Below are 13,093 nucleotides of genomic sequence, written 5' to 3'. Positions count from 1 at the left end.
TAATAACTTTCAAAAGCAAATTGCATAAATACTTGAATAGGAAAACATTTGCAGGGAAGAGAGACAAAGAGATTGCAGAAGAAAGATGACCCGAATGGTCCCACGATTCAATGAAAGCTGCTTGTCCTAGAGGGAGAAATCTTTGGCCCTTGTGCTTCTCCTATTTCTAGATCTCTATTCCATCACCATTAACCCTCCCCTCTGAACACAGAACACAGAACAATACAGCACAGAACAGGCCCTTCGGCCCACGATGTTGTGCGAACTTCTAACCTAGATTAAGTACCCATCCATGTACCTATCCAAATGCCGCTTAAAGGTCGCCAATGATTCCGACTCTACCACTCCCACGGGCAGCGCATTCCATGCCCCCACCACTCTCTGGGTAAAGAACCCACCCCTGACATCTCCCCTATACCTTCCACCCTTCACCTTAAATTTATGTCCCCTTGTAACACTCTGTTGTACCCGGGGAAAAAGTTTCTGACTGTCTACTCTATCTATTCCTCTGATCATCTTATAAACCTCTATCAAGTCACCCCTCATCCTTCGCCGTTCCAACGAGAAAAGGCCGAGAACTCTCAACCTATCCTCGTACGACTTCCTCTCCATTCCAGGCAACATCCTGGTAAATCTTCTCTGCACCCTCTCCAAAGCTTCCACATCTTTCCTAAAGTGAGGCGACCAGAACTGCACACAGTACTCCAACTGTGGCCTAACCAAAGTCCTATACAGCTGCAACATCACTTCACGACTCTTGAATTCAATCCCTCTGCTAATGAACGATAATACTCCATAGGCCTTCTTACAAACTCTATCCACCTGAGTGGCAACCTTCAAAGATCTATGTACATAGACCCCAAGATCCCTCTGTTCCTCCACCTGACTAAGAACCCTACCATTAACCCTGTATTCCGCATTCTTATTTGTTCTTCCAAAATGGACAACCTCACACTTGGCAGGGTTGAACTCCATCTGCCACTCCTCAGCCCAGCTCTGCATCATATCTAAGTCCCTCTGCAGCCGACAACAGCCCTCCTCACTGTCCACAACTCCACCTATCTTCGTATCATCTGCAAATTTACTGACCCACCCTTCGACTCCCTCATCTAAGTCATTAATAAAAATTACAAACAGCAGAGGACCCAGAACTGATCCCTGCGGAACTCCACTTGTAACTGGGCTCCAGGCTGAATATTTACCATCTACCACCACTCTCTGCCTTCGACCGGTTAGCCAGTTTTCTATCCAATTGGCCAAATTTCCCTCTATCCCATGCCTCCTGACTTTCCGCATAAGCCTACCATGGGGAACCTTATCAAATGCCTTACTAAAATCCATGTACACTACATCCACTGCTCTACCCTCATCCACATGCTTTGTCACCTCCTCGAAGAATTCAATAAGACTTGTAAGGCAAGACCTACCCTTCACAAATCCGTGCTGGCTGTCCCTAATCAAGCAGTGTCTTTCCAGATACTCATAAATCCTATCCCTCAGTACCCTTTCCATTACTTTGCCTACCACAGAAGTAAGACTAACAGGCCAGTAATTCCCGGGGTTATTCCTATTCCCTTTTTTGAACAGGGGCACAACATTCGCTACTCTCCAGTCCCCTGGTACCACCCCCGTTGCCAGTGAAGACGAGAAGATCATTGCCAACGGTACTGCAATTTCCTCTCTTGCTTCCCACATAATCCTAGGATATATCCTGTCAGGCCCGGGGGACTTGTCTATCCTCAAGTTGTTCAAAATGTCCAACACATCTTCCTTCCTAACAGGTATCTCTTCTAGCTTACCAGTCCATTTCACACTCTCCTCTTCTACAATACGGTCCCTCTCGTTCGTAAATACTGAAGAGAATTACTTGTTCAAGACCTCTCCTATCTCTTCCGAAGACCTCTGTATTCTTCAGAATTGGGACAGGTATCAATTCTGTTTTATTTCCTCAGGCTCTGCTTGAGATTTTCTCGAAGGTACTTTTTGATTTCAAGGCTAATGCCTTTTCGTTATCATGGACTCATTTTTAACTGCTGCAGTTTCGTAGTAGCAGCACTTCCTGCATTTGATATATGGGGTATCTGAACTCTGACCAAAACAGAAATAGAAGAACTCTATTATCTTCAACTGTCACTACTCCATTAAATTTAGAGCCACAAGTCACAGGAAAGCATTGATTTCCCAGGCACCACGGTATTTAAATTGGCACAGACAACAGGCAGAAGGTGACAACAAATGTTTTTTTCAAAATGACTGACATGTCTACATACACAAGGCCATCACCCTAAGCCCACCTTCCACAGACAGATGAGGTCATAGCTAATGTGTTTCCATTGCACATTCATAAAGCTGATCGATTTTAACCAGCCAGTTACTACCCATTTCAAGCTATCTCTGATTTCAATCTCAGCTTTAATTTAACAATTACAATATCTACCCTCTATGTGTAGGTCTGCAGGAGATTGGTGAGGTCCTCAATGAATATTTATCCTCAGTGTTTACTGTGGAGAAAGACATGAAAGACTTGGGAACTTGGGGTAGTGGTCATGTGTTGGGGACAGTCCATGTCACAGTAGAGGAGATGTTGGATGTATGAGGATGTATGAAGGTGGATAAATCTTGTGATCCTGACCAGGTATTTCCAAGAACACTGCAAGAGGCTAGAGAACAAATTGCTGGGCCCCTGGCTGATATTTTTGCAACACTGTTAGTCATGGGCAAGGTCCTGGACGACTGGAGGATAGTAAATGTTGTGACCTTTATTCAAGAAGGGCTGCAAAAAGAAATTCCGAGGAACTATAGACCAGTAAGCTTAACATGTAGTGGGTAACTTACTTGAGAAGATTCTGAGGGATAAGATATACAGGAATTTGGAAAGATAGGGCTTGATTGAGAATGATCAGCATGACTTAGTGCAGGGGAGATCATGCCTCACAGATTTGTTAGAGTTCTTTGATGAAGTGACCAGGAAGGTTGATGAGGGCAGGGTAATAGATGTAGTCTATATGGATTTCAGTCAGGCCTTTGATAAGGTTGCACATGATAGGCTACTCTGGAAGGTTAGATCACACGGAATCCAGGGTGAGCTGGCAAATTGAATACACAATTGGCTTGATCAAGGAGGAAAGGGCAGTAGTTTAAGGTTAGAGGGGAAAGAATAAAAGTGAACCTGAAGGGCAGCTTTTTTTTATAACACAGAGGTGCATATTCCATGCAAATGGAATGAGCTGCCTGCAGAAGTGGTTGAGGTGGGTACATTAACAACATTTAAAAGGCATTTGGACAATTACATGGATAGGAAAGATTTAGAAGAATAAGGACTGAGTGCAGGGAAATAGGGTTAGCATTGATGGACATTTTGATCGGCATGGACCAGGTTGGGCCAAAAGGCCTGTCTCCGTGCCGTAGGACTCTTAACTCTAGGACTCTATGACTCTTGCAGTTTTCATTTTCCCTCCTGCCCACTCCTCCTACACTTGCAACCTTCTTACTCCCTCTAGTCTCCCTTCCACCTTTAATTCACCTCCATTTCCACCAGCCACCCCCACATCCTCCCTCTCTCATGTCCTCTGTCTGTTTTCCATTCTCCAACCCTCTAGCCTAACAACATCCACAGTGACCTCTTCTGTCTCTTTCACCATCGCAGCTTTCCTCACTCCCCTTTCTCTGACTCTGCCACCCTCTGTGTCTCACACACCTCTCAAGTCTTGTGAATCCACTCTACTACTGCACACCTTCTTCCTCCAATCACTGGCTTGTTCTGTCCAGTGGTTGCTGCTAATTGGCTCACTACTTAGCCTACCAGCAGTAAGCAATAATAAGGGAGAGTCTCTGACTGGAGGAGGTAGTCTCAGAATAAAGGGGCCTGAATTTAAGACTGAAATGGGGAGGTATTTCTCCTCTCAAAGGGTTGTAGGTCTTTGGAACTCCTTGACACAGAAAGCTGTGGAGGTAGAGTCCTTGTGTATATTTAAGGCTGGGATAGATGTATTTTTGATCAGTCATGGATGAAGGGTTACAGGGAAAAGTCAGGAAAGAGAATGTGAGGAATATCAGATCAGCCATGATCCTATTGAATGGTAGAGCAGGCTTGAGGGGCTGAATGGCCTTCTCCTGTCCCTATTTCATATGGTCTTTTTGAAGCAGCCTGTCATTCCAGTGCAGGCTCTCTGAAGGAGCTGTTGCCCAATTAGTCCCACGTCCCTGCTCATTCCCCACAGATCTGCAGTTTCTTTGTTATCATTTCAATTCTCTTTCAGAAGTTACGACCCAATCTGCTTTCACTGTTCGTTCAGGCAGTGAATTCCCGAATACCATTTACTTCCTTTATTTAAAGAGTTTCCTCAGTTCTCTGTCAGCTTGGAAAGAAGTCTTATTTGCACTGTTCAAACGGTTCACACATTTGAATACATCCATCAAATCCCTCCAGCTCTGCTCCCTCCAACCTTGCTCTCTGCTTAAAGGAGAACATGGCCTAGTTCTTCAGTCTCTCCATGTAACTGGTACTATGCTAACAAGCCAGTCAACCCCAATATTTCATTACCTATAGCAGATGCGTAGCGGACTTGACTGGGTTGTTTCCCCTGTGGGAGAGTCTAGAACCAGAAAGCATAATCTCAGATTAAAGCATCACCCATTTAAGACACAGATGAGGAGGCATTCTTCTCTCAGAACATACTGAATCTGTAGAATTCTTAATCATAGAGGGCTGTAGCGGCTGGGTTGTCAAGTTATATTCAAGGCTGAGATAGATAGATTGTTAATCAGGAAAGGAGTCAAGGGTAATGGGGAAAAGGCAGAAAAGTGGAGCTGCGGATTATCAGATCAGCCAGGATCTCACTGAATGGCAGTTCAGATACAATGGGCTGAATGGCCTAATTTTGTTCCTGCTTCATACGGTCTTTTAATATGGTTGGCATGAGCAGGCTGTATGTAGGCTGTTTCTTATACCTAACATAGCATGGTTCGGAAGGGGTACATGATACTTCAGCAGGAACACTAATACCTTCTTGAGACTGAAACCACTGGAAGACATGTGTCTTTATATTCAAGTTATTACAGCAAGAAAGGGTTGGAGCTACGCTACAGTTGGATTGCAAAATAATGGTCAGATTACACCTGGAGTGGCTGTGTTTAGGCATTGGCACCACACCACAAGGAGGAGACAGTGGTTCTGGAGAGAGGGCAGCAGAGAGTAACTAGATGGTGGTGGGGCTGAAAGAGTTAAATGGATGATAACAGAATGCACGTAGATAATTTAGGGTGATCTAATTGATGTATTTAAGATAATTAAGGGATTGGATAAGACAGATTGAGAGAAACCATTTCCTCTGCTGGGGAGTCTAAAACAAGGAGGCACATGTTTAAAATTAGAAGTTTCAAACCATAAAATCAGGAAGCACATCATCACATAGGGTGTGGTTACAAAGGATTCTGCCCACAGCTTATTATGAAGAGTTCTCTACTGTGCGAGTACTGAGTATGAACAGTTAACAGCTGAAATGCGTCAACACATTGAGGATCAGAACAGGAACCTTAACGTTTGCAAGTGAAGGAAACTTGCCTGAATTTTCCAGCTGAAACTTCTATGCACATAAACAACTCCTCACTAATTCTCAATACTGTGGTGGGGAGCCCATTGGAATCTCATTGAAATCAAAAGCTTAAGACAATTGGCCAGCCAATTGCAGTCTCCATTGTGTGGCCAGGCAGAAAACTGAAAACCTCCTTCCCCACACAGTCTCACAGCATAAAAGGAGGCTGTTTGGCCATCATGCCCATATGACTTTTTGATAGAATATTTATATACATAAATGATTTGGAGGAAGGTATAGCTAGTCTGATTAGCAAGTTTGCAGACGACACTAAGATTGGTGGACTAGCAGATAGTGTTAGAGAATACAGCAGAGTATAGATAGATTGGAGAGTTGGGCAGAGAAATGGCAGAGGGAGTTCAATCCGGGCAAATGTGAGGTGATGCATTTTGGAAGATCCAATTTGAGAGTGAACTATACAGTAAAGTCTGAGGGAAAATTGACGTACAGAGAGATCTGGGTGTTCAGGTCCATTGTTCCCTGAAGTTGGCATTGTGGGTCGATAGAGTGGTCAAGAAGGCATATGGCATGCTTTCCTCCATTGGATGGGGTTTGAGTACAAGTGTTGGCAGGTCATGTTACAGTTGTATAAGACTTTGGCTCGGCCACATTTGGAATATTGCATACAGTTCTGGTTGCCACATTACCAAAAGGATGTGGATGCTTTGGAGAGGGTGTAGTGGAGGTTCACCAGGATGTTGCCTGTTATGGAGGGCACTAGCTATGAAGAGAGGTTGAGTAGATTAGGATTATTTTTATTAGAAAGATGGAGGTTGAGGGGGGAACCTGATTGAGGTCTACAAAATCATGAGAGGATTAGACAGGGTGGATAGCAAGAGACCTTTTCCCAGAGAGGGGAAATCAATTACAAGGGGTCACAAGTTCAAAGTGAGAGGGGAAAAGTTTAGGGGAGATATGCATGGAAAGTTCTTTATGCAGAGGGTGGTGGTTGCCTGGAATGCGTTGTTAGTGGAGGTGGAAGAGGTGTGTACAATAGCGTCATTTAAGACGTATCTAGACAGATACATGAATGGGCAGGGAGCAGAGGGATATAGATCCTTAGAAAATAGGTGATAGGTTTAGACAGAGGATATGGATCAGTGCAAGCTTTGTTCTTTGCCTAATTAGTTCCACTGCCCCTGCGCCTCCCCCTTTGAATCTGATTATTACTGAATTCAAGACCATTTGCCCAGAAGTATTCCTAAGCATTTCACAAGCAATATTTGGGCTGAAATCTGCCACAAATCACATTACTTCACTTGATATTCTATTTGTTTGTTGTTGGAGAAGTGGTGATGTAGAGGTAATGTTGCTGAATTTGTGTTTTCCAGAGACCCAGGTTAAATACACTGAGAAAATGATTCAATTCCCATCATACCAGCTGGTGAAATTTAATACCAAGTTATAAAGCTGGTCTAAGCGTGACAACTATTGTCAATTGTTGCAAAAATTTCATCAGCTTCACTTTTAGGGAAGGTAATCTGCCAATCTCACCTGGTCCAGCCTTCATATGACACCAGGCATATTCAGTGATGTGGTAGACTCTTAAGTGCCCTCCAAAATGGCTGACCAAACCACTCAGTTCAAGACGGGCAACAAATGCTTTTGGAGCACTGTTCACAGAAAGAGTATCGAGGTAAAGTAGGAACCGTGCTCTGGCAATCCTATGTTTCCTACAACAAAAACTATTGAATGCTGTTGCAGCAAGAATGCCCGAACAGGCAACTGTGAAATGGTCCAGTTAATTCCATCTGCACCATCCCCCTCATAGTTCTCATCAATTCTTCCCTTTTCAAATATTTATCCAATTTCCTTTTGAAACTTGTTGTTGAAACCACTTTCCACTGCCCTCTCACAACGTGCTGGTTAAGAAAACTCTTCTCGTCACTCCCTCTGGTGCTTTTTCTACCATCTGATGCCCAGATTCCCCGGTTGCTGGGATCTGTACTATTTGACCTGGCGGTGTGTGCAGGCCAAGGGCTCAGTTGATCGTTCTTTTTGAAGTCCCCCATTGAGCCCAAAAAAATCAAGGCAGAGAACTCCAGGGTCGTACCGAGGGTGTCCTGCATTGTCTTTCAGGTGAAAGGTTAAACTGAGGTCCTGACAGATGGGTGAGAAGGTCCCGCAGCACACTTTCAAAGATAAACACAAGAGGTGTCCTGACTGATGTTTAACCCGCTATCAGCTGATTGTTTGGAATTAATCATATTGCTGTTTGTGGGAGCTATCTGTGCACATATTGTCAGTGAGACTACAGCATTGGCTACAATTCATAAATATGTTGATGGCTACAAAGTGATTTGGGGCATCCAGTGGCTGCAAAAGGTGCTACATAAATGCAGGGTTTGTTTAAAAGGTGGGCTCCATGCTGCACTCATACTTGCAATGATACAACAAAGTTCCCAGCCTTTGATAGCACAGAAATACAGCGCTTGGTTGACAGGTTGTGGTTGGCATGCCCTCTCATATTTCACACCAGAAACTGGAAGCCAACTTTGAGACCACGCCACATGAAAGGTTTGCCTTTTATCATAGCTCTGCACCTGTGACCACTTTTTTAAAAAATAGATTGCAGAATGCAAAATGAAAGCAGAAGGTGTCTCTAGGCAAACGTTTTCATGAAAGCCAGAAGTGAAGGGAGCCACCTAGTTAGGTTCTTGATGTGGATTAAGAGAACATGTTTCTCTTTGTTATATCAGGGCGGATAAATCATATAATGTCTGACCCAAAGAAAATTCTACAGAACCATTCATAGATTAAGGACGTTTCAAAGTACTTTACAAGAAATAAAACAAAATCTTTTCATGTAGAAAACCACAGTCACCACTTTACACAGCACAAGATTCCAGGAAAAGCAATTGTGACACAATCAGATACTCTCTGCTTAGGTATTACCAAAGGGATAAATCCTGGTCTGTACACCTGGGAGAATTCCCAAACTTTGCTCTAAAATAGTGGTCCTTGGAATTTCTATACTTTCACCTGAGAGGGCACATCAAGCAAGGATTCAATATCTCACTGGAAAAAGCACATCACACAGTGTGGTGCTCCCTCAGACCTGGCGCTCCCAGAGTGTGGCACTCACTCAATACCGACCCACCAACAGAGTGCCACTACCTCTGTACTGACCTGCTAACCGTGCCGGTCTGCTTCAATACTGACCTTTCAAGAGTGCAGTGCTCTCTCAGCACTGACCCTCCGACAATGCGGGACCCCCTCATTAGTGACCCTCTGACAGCGCAGCACTCCCTCAGCACTGACCTTCCGACAGTGTGGCACTCCCTCAGTACTGACACTCTGATGGTGTGGCACTCCCTCAGTACTGACCCTCTGACAGCGCAGCACTCCCTCAGCACTGACCCTCCGACAGTGCAGCACTCCCTCAGTACTGACCCTCCCGACAGTGCGGCGCTCCCTCAGTACTGACCCTCCCGACAGTGCGGCGCTCCCTCAGTACTGACCCTCCGACAGTGTGGCACTCCCTCAGTACTGACCCTCCGACAGTGCGGCACTCCCTCAGCACTGCTCTGGGAGTGCAGGACAGCATTTTGAGCTTAAATAAAAATCGAAGGAGCTGTGGATGCAGTAAATCAGAAACAAAATCAGAAACTCCTGATGAAGCTCAGCAGGTTTGGCAGCATCTGTGGAGAGAAATCAGAGTTAACATTTTGGGTTGAGTGACTCTTCCTCAATTCTGCCAGACCTGCTGAGGAAAGGTCACTCGACACAAAACGTTAACTCTGATTTGTCTCCACAGATGCTGCCAAGCCTGCTGAGCTTTTCCAGCAACTTCTGTCTTTGTAAGCATTTTGAGCTTGAAGCTCGCGTTTGGATCTTGAACCCACAATGTTGAGATTTACGGGCATAAATGCTCATCTGTGAACCACGCTGGACACTGGTCATGCTTTCTGAGACCACGTGCATCCACCTGGGACCCTGTGGGAGCTCACCTCAAACATCCGGTGGTGTTGTAGAAGATGTCAGGGTCTATGTCAAAATTCTTCACATCTCCGTCTGGCCAGCCCGAGAATGGAATGATAATTGATGTTGTCAATGGTTTTAAAGTTCTCTTGATGAGGTCAGCCTTTAGATGTTCATTGGAAGACAAGTTCCAGAGTAAACCTGGCATTTGGGGAAAACAAGGAGAAAAGCATGAGTCAGATGATGAAAGCCTGGCAATCTGGGGAGGGCAGAGAGGCAGGGGGGGGGTGGAGGGATCTGGTTTGTTCCTTAAAGTGAGACAAAATTCTCAGTAGACTAGCCCAGCTTCCCAAAAATGATTAAAGTCTCCACAGGAAAAAGCATTCCTATTTTTGATTATGCAACTAGACCATTCCAGTGCAGTTATCGCTGGTCTCCCACATCTAATTAGATTAGATTAGATTACTTACAGTACGGAAACAGGCCCTTCGGCCCAACAAGTCCACACCGACCCTCCAAACAGCAACTCACCCAGACCCATTCCCCTACATTTACCCCTTCACCTAACACTACGGACAATTTACAATGACCAATTCACTTAACCTGCACATCTTTGGACTGTGGGAGGAAACCGGAGCACCCGGAGGAAACCCATGCAGACACGGAGAGAATGTGCAAACTCCACACAGACAGTTGCCCGAGGCGGGAATTGAATCCGGGCCTCTGGCGCTGTGAAGCAGCAGTGCTAACCACTGTGCCACCTTGCTGCCCTATGAGCTCCTCCTCATGAGGTCATCCAAACGTTTATTGTTCATTCCCTGACCCACATCAAATTCCATTCAGGTGTCACCCTTTGTGCTCACTGACCTATATTGGCTCTCAGTCGAGCAACACTTTGATCTTAAAATTCCCATCCATGTTTTCGAATCCCTCAATGGCCTCATCTTCCCTGTTAGTGTGACCACTTCCAGCCCTACACCTCTCCAAGATCTCTGTGTTCCTCCAATTCCGGCCTCCAGCACATTGTTAGCACATCGTTGCTGTACCTTCAAGTGCCCAAACCTAAACTCTCGGACTCCCTTCCAAGATTCTAACCTCAAGTCACTCTCTATGTGGAGTTTGCACATTCTCCCCGTGTCTGCGTGGGTTTCCTCCGAGTGCTCCGGTTTCCTCCCACATTCCAAAGATGTACAGGTCAGGTGGACGGGCCATGGTTAATGCAGGGTCACTGGGATAGGGTGGGGGTCCTGGGTCTGGGTGGGATGCTCTTCAGAGGTCTTGATGGGCCAAATGGCCTCTATCTGGACTGTAGGGATTCTAGATTTCTCCAGCACTATCTCCTTACAGAAGATGCTCCTTACAGTCCTTATGTCCAATTTTGTTTGATAATAAAATCAGCGATACTGCTTTTTCTGGGGAGGCTGTATTTGCACATATCCTGCAAATGACAGCCTATGTTTGGTGATGCTGATAGCCATGTAGATACAGCCTATGTTATCCATTTTCCCTTTGAGAAGTAACCATCATTGACCAAGACATCTTTCCCCTAAAGTCAGTCTCTGCAAAGAGCGATATGTGTCTGTGTGTCAGTGTACGATTGTGTGCGTTTGCACATGCACATGTCTGCATCTGTGCTTAAAGATGTTTGTGTGTCTGAATGTGTGTTTGTGTGTAGAAATGCATACATGTGTGTTTGTGTGTGTCTGTATTCTTGAATGTATGTGTGTGTATGTGTAAATAAATTTTTGTTTGGGTGTATACGTGTGTGTTTGTGTTTATTTGTGTGCATGTTGTCTGTGTGTTTAAATTGTGTTTGGGTGTGTTTATATACACTTGTGTGTCTGTGTATGCTTGGTTATTAGAAGGGTATGCATCCATGTTTTCATATCACAAGTTGTGTGTTAATCAGTTTTACACCTTAATTGAGTAATTCTGTTTTTTTTAATGAATCAATAATTTTGTCTCAATTAGAAAAAAACTATTTCAAGTCTAATGTTGAGAAAATAAGATTGGTCATATTGGGACCTGAGTAAATCATTAACTGATGTTGTGTCTGTGAAGTGTGGAACTGGAGAGGGACAGTGCACTCTTTGAGCTGTGGTCACTTAAATCGAATGTCAGATGGACTCACCAGTGACTTGCTTCTTTGTCTCAATGTCCTTGGTTTGTTCCAGTAGCCACACCAGCTCCTGGACTCCGTTATGTTTCTGTACTTCTAGCTTGCTGTCATTCTCCTCAAACACCGCATTGCGGATTGCCCCGCAGGCTGCAGACTGAACCTCCACATTCTCATTGCTGAGCAACGCAATCAGTTTCCCAATCCCGTCCAAAGCGTAAAGCTGCACAAAATTTGCATTTTTATTTTGAAACACTCAGCAGCACGAATAGTGGTAGACATCTTGTTAGTCAAGAATGTTCATACTGCACGTGATTCATATTATACGACATTACAAGGCATAATAGCTTGCACTTATGTAGCACCTTTATGATAGAGAAACATTCTAAGATGCTCCACAGTTGCCTGATTGGATGAAAAAAATTGACACTGAGCTATGTAATGAGATACTAGAGCATGTGACCAATCACTGGGTCAGAGAGGTAGTTTTTACAGAGGGTCTGAAATAAGGAGAGAGAGAGAGGACTGGGAGGGAATTCTGGCACTCAGGACCCAGGTAGTTGCAGCACATTCGCAGACATCACTCTGCCTCTTTCTTTAAGATCTTCCTAAAAATGTCTACCTGCAGCTATCTCTTCAGCTGTGGTTCTGCGTCAGATTTTGTAGGATTGTACTCCTTAAAAGCTCCTTGGAAACTTTTACTCGGTTAAAAGTTCTATGTAAATGCAGGTTGTTGCTGGCATGCTGTCCCCATATTTAAAAAAGTCCCAAATGCAATGAAAAAAATCATCACTGCAGTGAGTAATTTCAGTCTTTGGAGATATGCAGCCAGGGTTTCTGATCACCTCTCTGCTTTCCAAGAGACAACTGAGACTTCCAACTGCAGTCTCAAAACAAAATGAATAGGTAAAGAATTTCAACGGATTGCAGGACAGTTTCTGTGAGGTGGTATAGTGGATAGTGAAGAAGGTTACCTCAGAGTACATTGGGATCTTGGTCAGATTAAAGTGAGGTATTGCATTTTGGAAAGGCAAAGCAAGGCAAGACTTACACACTTAATGGTAAGGTCCTGGGGAGTGTTGCCAGACAAATGGACCTTGAGGTGCAGGTTGATAGTTCCTTGAAAGTGGAGTCGCAAGCAGATAGGATAGTGAAGAAGGCGTTTGGTATGCTTGCCTTTATTGGTCAGAGCACTGAATATTGAAGGTGGGAGGTCAGGTTGCGGCTGTACAGGACATTGGTTAGACCATTTTTGGAGTATTGCGTGCACTTCTGCTCTTCCTGTTATAGGAAAGATGTTGTGAAACTTGGAAGGGTTCATAAAAGATTTACAAGAATGTTGCCAGGATTGGAGCTAAAGGGAGAGGCTGAATAGGCTGAGGCTGTTTTCCCTGGAGCATCGGATGTTGAGGGGGCACCTTATGAAGGTTTGTAAAATCTTGAGGGGCATGGATAGGATAAA

The 13,093-nt window shown here is 44.5% G+C and overlaps 1 protein-coding gene across 4 annotated transcripts in view; it reads right to left on the bottom strand.

Annotated features, from left to right (window-relative positions):
* The window catches only part of LOC122559782 (plakophilin-2-like), a 54,439-nt gene that overhangs the window by 18,412 nt on the left and 22,934 nt on the right, over positions 1 to 13,093 (bottom strand). For all 4 annotated transcript variants that reach the window (XM_087997095.1, XM_043709799.2, XM_043709798.2 and 1 more), the window contains exons 5-6: positions 11,647 to 11,854; positions 9,545 to 9,716 (exon numbers count right to left, since the gene is read on the bottom strand). In XM_087997095.1, the coding sequence (XP_087853221.1) occupies positions 9,545 to 9,716; positions 11,647 to 11,854 (380 nt within the window). The remainder of the gene's footprint in view (positions 1 to 9,544; positions 9,717 to 11,646; positions 11,855 to 13,093) is intronic.

This window comes from Chiloscyllium plagiosum, unplaced genomic scaffold (assembly GCF_037043375.1).
Source record: "Chiloscyllium plagiosum isolate Xiang-an unplaced genomic scaffold, Cpla_swu_hap1 HiC_scaffold_19, whole genome shotgun sequence".
Taxonomy (NCBI): Eukaryota; Metazoa; Chordata; class Chondrichthyes; order Orectolobiformes; family Hemiscylliidae; genus Chiloscyllium; species Chiloscyllium plagiosum.
Note: the sequence above shows the minus strand (reverse complement) of the source record. Positions and strands in the feature narration are given on the sequence as shown.